General features: G+C 41.0%; 1 protein-coding gene across 1 annotated transcript; it reads right to left on the bottom strand.

Moving 5' to 3' along the window:
• Nucleotides 1-5,538: 5,538 nt before the first annotated feature.
• LOC112411002 (translation initiation factor IF-2-like) lies at nt 5,539-6,889 on the bottom strand. Its single transcript, XM_024761847.1, has 2 exons — nt 6,053-6,889; nt 5,539-5,730 (listed from the first exon to the last, which is right to left on the bottom strand). The coding sequence occupies exons 1-2, from the start codon at nt 6,412-6,414 to the stop codon at nt 5,628-5,630; spliced, it is 465 nt and encodes a 154-aa protein (XP_024617615.1). The 5' UTR covers nt 6,415-6,889; the 3' UTR covers nt 5,539-5,627.
• Between the last annotated feature and the right edge of the window lie 947 nt (nt 6,890-7,836).

Raw genomic sequence — 7,836 nt, 5'->3', positions numbered from 1 at the left:
TCACAATCCATACCCTGGAAGCTATAAAGAAAAGAAAAAAAAGTGAGATTTAGATTAAAATAAAACAAAAATAACACAAAACACACATGTAAGCAAATAAAATAAACAACAAGAAAAAGGTAAGTGTAAGAAGAATACAAAAAGAAAAATATACAAAATCTTAAGTGTAAGACAGAGAATTATAGGAATTTAAGGAATAAATTAATAATTATAAGAACTAATCACTGTAAAAGTAAACAAAAATAACTATAAATCAATGAGGGCTGGAGAAAAATAATCTGCTAAGGGGCTTTGAGAAAAGATATTTACTGACATACAAAATGCTCAATGTACAAAAATTATGTATCCTAACTTTTCAAAACACATCATCAGGTTAAGAGAAATCATGGTTTATAAACCTGTATACCCTTGGCCTTCTACACTTCTGTATTCTACACCTGGCCTTCAGAATTTCAAACGGTAGGGTTTTTCAAAAGATGAACCAACTTAAACTAAATGATAAGGCATACTGATACAACGAGGAAAGAAAATACTGGAGTTTGTCCTGTTCCATAAACTTGGCACTGACTACAGAAAAAAGAAAGCCTCACATTTTCTATGCATCAGAATGACTGGTATAGCATTTCTCAAAGTGTGGTCCAGGTGTAACTGGGGCCTTAGTCCCCTAAGAGAACTTCGTGAGATCAAAACAATTTTCATAATAATTATTTTATTTTAATTAATTAATTAATTTATTTATTTTTTTTGCCGTACGCGGGCCTCTCACTGTTGTGGCCTCTTCCGTTGAGGAGCACAGGCTCGGGACGCGCAGGCTCAGCGGCCACGGCTCACGAGCCCAGCTGCTCCGTGGCATATGGGATATTCCCGGACTGGGGCACGAACCCACGTCCCCTGCATCGGCAGGCGGACTCTCAACCACTGCGCCACCAGGGAAGCCCATAATAATATTTTTAAAAGCGATTTTTCTTTTTTACTTTCATTCTCTCAGTGTTTTCCAGATACTACATGTGATATGAATGCAGAAGCCAATAAGAAGCCTATTGTCTTTTATTAAGCCAGACATTAAAGAGATTTGCAAAAATGTAAAACGATGCCATTCTTCTCACCAAGTTTTTTGTTGTTTTAGAAAATATTTATTTTCCATTAAAAATGTTATTTATATTAACAGGTAATGGGTTTTTTTTAGAATGAATTACAAGTAAGTATTTTTTTAAACTTCCCAATTTTAATTATTAACATATAATGTGTTTTTAGAATGAATTACAAGTATTTTTTTTAAATTTCCCAATTTTAATTTCTAATATGGTCAGTATAAATAGACACAACCCACATAAATAAAAGCTCTTTGAGATCCCAGTAATTTTTAAGAGTACAATGATGTTCTGAGACCAAAAAGTTTAAGTACCACTGACTGCACAAGAGCTAAATAACAACACACACATACACAAAGCAACCTCTTCCTACCTCTGCCCTGGAAGACCATTACTGCTATTTGTATCACAGAAATTTCTAACAGTTCAAACTTTCTAGTGACCAGTAAAGAAAGAAGTCTGTTGGGGGTAAAACTGGACAGGAAATTAAAAGCAAAGAAATTAAATGCTTCCTTTTCAGTTAGAAGGCTGTCATTCTGATTGGAAGGCAAAATTCTGGGCAATTAAGTAGAAGATATTTCAAAATTAACTAACCTCCATGTTTATGCCATAAGCAATAATTTAATGCTTTCACATTCCTCCTACAGCTGCTTGAAAATTCATACTAAACCCTAATTTATTCAGTACAAAGCTAGATTCTCAGAGGTTAATATACGTATCTCCAATGAAAACCGTGAATTATTTCATACTACCTTCATCCTCAAACTGTTAGCCTACCAATGTTAATGCCTATGCAGAAAATGCCATACTTGCATATTAAAAAGAAAATGCAAAGCTTACTAAGGATAAAAATAGAATTAATTCCTGAATTGTAAAATTTCTCACAATTTCTGTAACTTGTGAAGTAAAACTTTTATTCAACAATCTCAAAGCAACCAACTTCTCAATCTAAAAGGAAAGAAATTCCAAAAACAGACTAACTTTATTAGCTCTATTAGCAGTCATTTTACCCTGAGATATACTACTCAAATTGAGAAACAACTAAGTCTAATACTAGAGGAAAGGCTGCATAAGTTAACTAATTTGTTTAGTACTGGAAATTCTTTCTTGTCCATCAAAATGTTTTTATAACTCAGTACCAAACTGCAAATGACCATTAACTAAGCTTTTAGAAAGGCTCTGGGTCCTCCAGCCTCCCGGTTGGCACCTAATATCTAAATTACTTCACTTTTCAGGTATGTTTAGCATTTAGTCATCCTATAATAAAAGAAACCTTATAAGAAAAAGCCACTCCTGTTTCAATGCTATTTTTTCATCAGAAGATTTTAATTTAATGCTCCTCTGCTTATTCCTCACTACAAGTAAAAGTAGTCCAAGAGTGATGTCATGGAAAACAGCTTCCCTAGCCTTTAGAGATTGAATCCAGTGAGAATTCTAGGAAAAGCCTCTATTGGGGAATAAAACCCCAAATCTTCTAGTAAGTTACTTCCTAACATGAAATCATCAATACTATAATGTTAACACCTTAGTTTTACATAAGAAATAAACAACTAAACTGAACCTTTTGGAAGGTCCTGCAAATCTTAAAATGATGCAGAATCATTAACTAAATTCAATGATCTTATCAGAGACAAAGAATACATCTTCTATCTGTTTTTATCTGCTTCATTGATTCAGCCAGATGAGTTTTAAAGGTCTTATATTAAAAACAAAAAGTCTGAGGAAATATCTTGCCACTTGCCTCTTTGCCGTTTCTTGAAAAACAGCCACACACCCGCCTTAAGACCTCTGAACCTGCCATTCCCTCTGCCTGGACCACTAATCCCAATATACATGGCTCCCTTCAGGTCTTTACTCCAGTGTCTTATCTCAGTGAGGCCTTCCCCAAACCCCCTCTTTAAAATCAAAAACCACCCACCCGCCCCACCCAACAGAATATCCTCCTGTTCTTTTCCTGCTTTATTTTTCTCCATAGTATATTAAATGGAGATATAGGCTATTTTCTTTAGTTTACTTTTTTGTTGTTTTCTTTTTGTTTTGTTTCGTTGACTGTTGTATCCCCAGAACCTTTCTAGGAACAGTGCTTGGCACATAATAAGTGCTTAATAAATATTTGTGGAATGAATAAATAAATTTAACCCTCGCAACCCTCCATGTTCTGTAACCATCCCTGATGTAGAGATGAAAAAAAAATCAAAGCTCACAGACGTTAAGTAACTTGCCCAAGGCTATGATTCTTCATAAGCTGGGGTCAGTCTGACTTCAGAGCCTTCGAGTTTAACCACTATCCTGCAATGCTTCACCAATAACTGCCTTTCATTTCTCTTCAATAAAAAAGCCCATAACAGCTACAGCATTCCAATTCAGAGGAAATATATGCTAATAAATTAATCCGACCCTTCATAAGCTATAGATTCATTCACTTCACAGTTAATGTTATTCACTCTGAAAACGTTTAAAATAGGAAAGGGCAAGTTTCAGAACAGGCCAGCTACATCATTTTTGGGGCCTAGGGAAAAATGAAAATGTGGGGCCCCTCGCTCAAAAGCAGGAAAAAAGTGTCGTTAAAGGTAGTAAAGTACAAAGCTTTCTCCTTTCTTCTGAGGTCTCTCTCGACATGTCATGGTGTTTTTTTATTTGCTCTTTAATGCACTCTAAGTAAAGAAAAATAAAAATTTACATTATTACCACGAATTTCACCATTCACCTTTATATTGTACAATGCCAGTTTTACGCGCAGATTATTAAACCAAGTTTGGGGTCCTTCTGGACACCCATGAAGCCACGCCAGCCCTGGTTCCAAGGTTTTAGCCCCAGGTAACCCAAATCAAGGCAGAGAGAAGGCCAAACATTGAAATTCCCAATGAAGCACTGATTTGACAAAATTTTATCTTCAGGACAAGCGATAAGTCCAATGTATAAAAGCTAGCACATTAAAATAGGCTCTTCCTTTTGCTAATTTAATCCTGCCCGCCTTATATTATTCTGCTTTTAAAAAAACAAAGCATATTCGGAAAGACAACTGGTATTGGATTATAAATTTAATAAAACATTTCAGAAAAAAACTCAGAAAACCATTTGTTGGCTAAAAATAACAATATACTAAAAAAAAAAGCTTCTCTTTCACTTTTTGTGGACCATTTAAAAAAGCCATACATTTTTGATGTGCCAAATAAAAATGATTTCATACTGATCTGTTACACATATGTATCATAAATTCTGACAAATAAGTCCAATTTTCAAACCACAAATATTTATGGCTTATATATCCTAGTATCCCCCCAAGTTAATCAGCAATAAAAAGTGCAAATTAACATCCTTTACCACTGAAAAACTGGTTCTAAGCACCTACTAAGTGTTGTGATGATTAAAAAAGGGAATTAAATTCCATAAATATGAAATTAAGTGTCCCAAAATTGAAATTTTCTATACATTTCTAGATCTATTAAGTGCAGAAATCTGAATGCATTTACAAGCTCTCCAAAAACAATTTTCAAATTAGTAGAGATATTCAGGCATCTTGTTTCCTAAATATGAAAATCAGACATTAAAATTAGGGTATATATCTTAAAAGCATTTCCTAAATTACAATTTAATCAGATTACCAAATGAAAATGTAAATTGAAAATATAGAAAAGACTAAACAAATGCAAGGTGCTTAATATTCCGAGTAAGAAAACGGGTATAAGCGGCCTAGAAAAATGAAAAGCAAAGCACTACAGTAACGTTAAATTTGAATTAAAGAATACCGTTATTTAAATAAGCAGTTAGCATTTCGTAGGAAGAAGGCCAAGCAACGTGACTATTATATATCTAGTCGATTCACAGCACTGCTTTGCTATCCCGCACTTATTCCTTATACTTATAATATAGAAATAAAGAGGCAGCAACAGTTAGCCACTACAACATTCACCACTCTGGCAAAGGTTACTTTAAAAATTGCCTTGCATTTTTACAACACTTTACAGCTACAAATTATTTTCACATATATGACCTCATACAGTCCTCACTACCCTGTGATGTGGCTATAACTGACTAGATTTCATAGATAAGAAACCGAGGTTCGGTAAGCGATTTTCTCGGAGTCACCCAGTCGAACCCAGACCTTCTGATTCCGCGTTTTATGCCTTGCATTTCGCATAGTTCTATTTCAGGCACGCACAGAATTTTTAAAGGGAAGAAACGGGTTAGGGAGAAAATAGTCATGGTACCTGCAGCTCTGTGCTGCAAAAAATGGCTGAATTATGCTTCTTCCTTTTTTTTTTTCTCCTTGAAAAAAATTAAATTTCAAACAATTTAAGTAAACTCAAAGACAAATTAGATCCCGGCGTCAACCAAATGTGTGATTCGGGTCGGTGCAGAAAGGGCTACCGAATCCGTGCCTAGCGCGGGGCCGCGGACGAAGCCCGGGCTCCCGCAGGCCGGAGGGCCAGGGGCGGCTACGCACCTCGGGGGTCCGTCCAGCCTCTAGTGGACGGCAGTCTGCATCAGGAAGAAGCGGGCCGGACGGTGGGCGGTCGGGCGCCGGGACGGCACTCAGCTGGCTCCTCGAACGTCTACAAGGGGCCGCTCCGGGGCCGGGCCGGGGCGCTCCGGCGGGGGGCGAGTCTGCGCGCCTGCGGCCCCCACGAAACCAGTCCTGGGAAAGAAGACAGCGCTGAGACGCGATTCGAGACAGTCGGGATCTGCGCGAGGCGGAGCGGCGTCGGGGCCGGGCCCGGCCTTGCCAACGCCAGGGGCCTCGCAGCGCCCGGCGGGGGTCGGCGGTAGGGCCGACTCGGGGCCTCGGGCGGAGAGAGGGGCTGGGGGGGTCGCGGGCAGCAGCAGAGGTGCAGGCACGGGCGACGTCGACGACGGCGGCTCTGGGCTTCTGCTCCGAAGCGCGCCGAGCCTCAGGATCTCGGCCCCCACCGGCGCCTCGAGGGGGCCCGCGCGCGGGGAGCGGCCCGGAGGGTGTTTACCTTCCCCCTGGTCGAGCGCCAATGCCGCCATCTTTCAGCCAGCGCGCGTCACTTCCGGCGCCGCGGGAGCGGGAGCGGGTGTGGGAGCGGGGTGGGGGCAGGGCTGTCCCACGCCCGCGGGGCCCCACGTTCTGTAGGCCACGCCAGCTGGCCTCACCGAGGGAAGGAGGCGGCCCGACGCTGCCGCCGCGGGCCCGGCCCGACGTGGCTTCCCGCGCGGCTTCGCCGTCGGGGCTGGGAACTCTCGGCAATGCTGGTCCCCTAGCCTTGGTCCCACTTCGTTTGCACGAGCGGTGGGCTCGAGCCAGTGGGGTGCGCCCACCCTCGACAAGTTGAGGGTTAGGAAACCCGGGAAATGTCATTTTGCATCTTGCACACGGTGGGGGTGGGGGAATCAGGGACGACGTGGAGGGAGCTTTGCGGTATGTACCTGTGTTATAAACGTGACTACATCTGCGGCAAATAATATCATTGTTTTAAAGGCAACTTGCATGGGATTGTTGCATCATACCTCCACTTGGCTAGCTGCACAACAGTTACGCGTTTCAGAAATACATTTCCCAGAGGTGAGAAAATTCATAGAAAACGGCATGTCTGCACCGCACAGAAATGCCGGATCTAAAAACGCTGTTCTGTTTGTATTTGCGTCAAAATAAGATAGCAAGAACGAACATTCAGAGGGCAGTGATTTTGGGGGTTGTTGTTCGCTTTTGACAAATCGGTTCTAGAGTTGTAGCTAATGCTTTTCACATACCGCCTTTTCTTGATTTAAGAATTTAAAACTACATTACAGGACTGTTTTGTAAATTTATTGTTGTGAAATCTCTCTATGGGAAAAGTGTAGATGACAGAAAAACACAGTTGGAGGCCACTGGTTCTACAACTAACCTTAAATTAAGTCATCCATTGCCCATTTCTGATCCTAAACTGAGAGATTTATCCTACCCCCACCCCCTGCCACCATTTTCTCTCTACACCAATATCCCGAAGATATTGGGAGATGTATGGCTAAAAACGATCATTAATCTCTTTCTAGCAAACTTGAATATGTCATGTTTTTTTCCAAGGGGCCAAAATAGCACACTGTGTACCGCTTTGCTGAAGTAGACTACTCCGTGGGAAAAAATAGTGAATCACTTTAATCTTTTGAAAATAGGGAAATACGTGTCCCTTTTCTGATTTAAAGTATAAAACAAGCTTTAAAAAACTGTAAGCCATAAATAACTTTTTAAAAAATAAATTTAATTTTGGCTGCATTTGGTCTTCATTGCTGTGCGCGGGCTTTCTCTAGTTGCGGCGCGTGGGGGCTACTCTTTGTTGCAGTGCGCGGGATTCTCATTGCTGTGGCTTCTCTTGTTGCGAAGCACAGGCTCCAATAGTTGTGGCTCGCGGGCTCTAGAGCGCAGGCTCAGTAGTTGTGACGCATTGGTTTAGTTGCTCTGCGGCATGTGGGATCTTCCTGGACCAGGGCTTGAACCCGTGTCCCCTGCTTAGGCAGGCGGATTCTTAACCACTGCACCACCAGGGAAGCCCTCTGTAACGTTTTAAAGTTATTTTATAAAATATAAAATGCATATTTTATTATGCATTTTCTTTCCTCGAAAACTTTTGCCAAGCACTCTGTAGCTCTTCAGGGGTTTTTTCTAAGCCCCTCAGGGTACACCTGTATCCCCCAAATCAGTACAAACTTCTGCGGGTCCACACCAAGACTCGTACACTGACACATTCCAACAGGATGGTGGCTGTTGTCCTAGGCCTTATTTCCGGGTCCCTATCCCAGATAG

This window comes from Neophocaena asiaeorientalis, unplaced genomic scaffold (genome assembly GCF_003031525.2).
Source record: "Neophocaena asiaeorientalis asiaeorientalis breed wild unplaced genomic scaffold, Neophocaena_asiaeorientalis_V1.1 scaffold777, whole genome shotgun sequence".
Taxonomy (NCBI): domain Eukaryota; kingdom Metazoa; phylum Chordata; class Mammalia; order Artiodactyla; family Phocoenidae; genus Neophocaena; species Neophocaena asiaeorientalis.
Note: the sequence above shows the minus strand (reverse complement) of the source record. Positions and strands in the feature narration are given on the sequence as shown.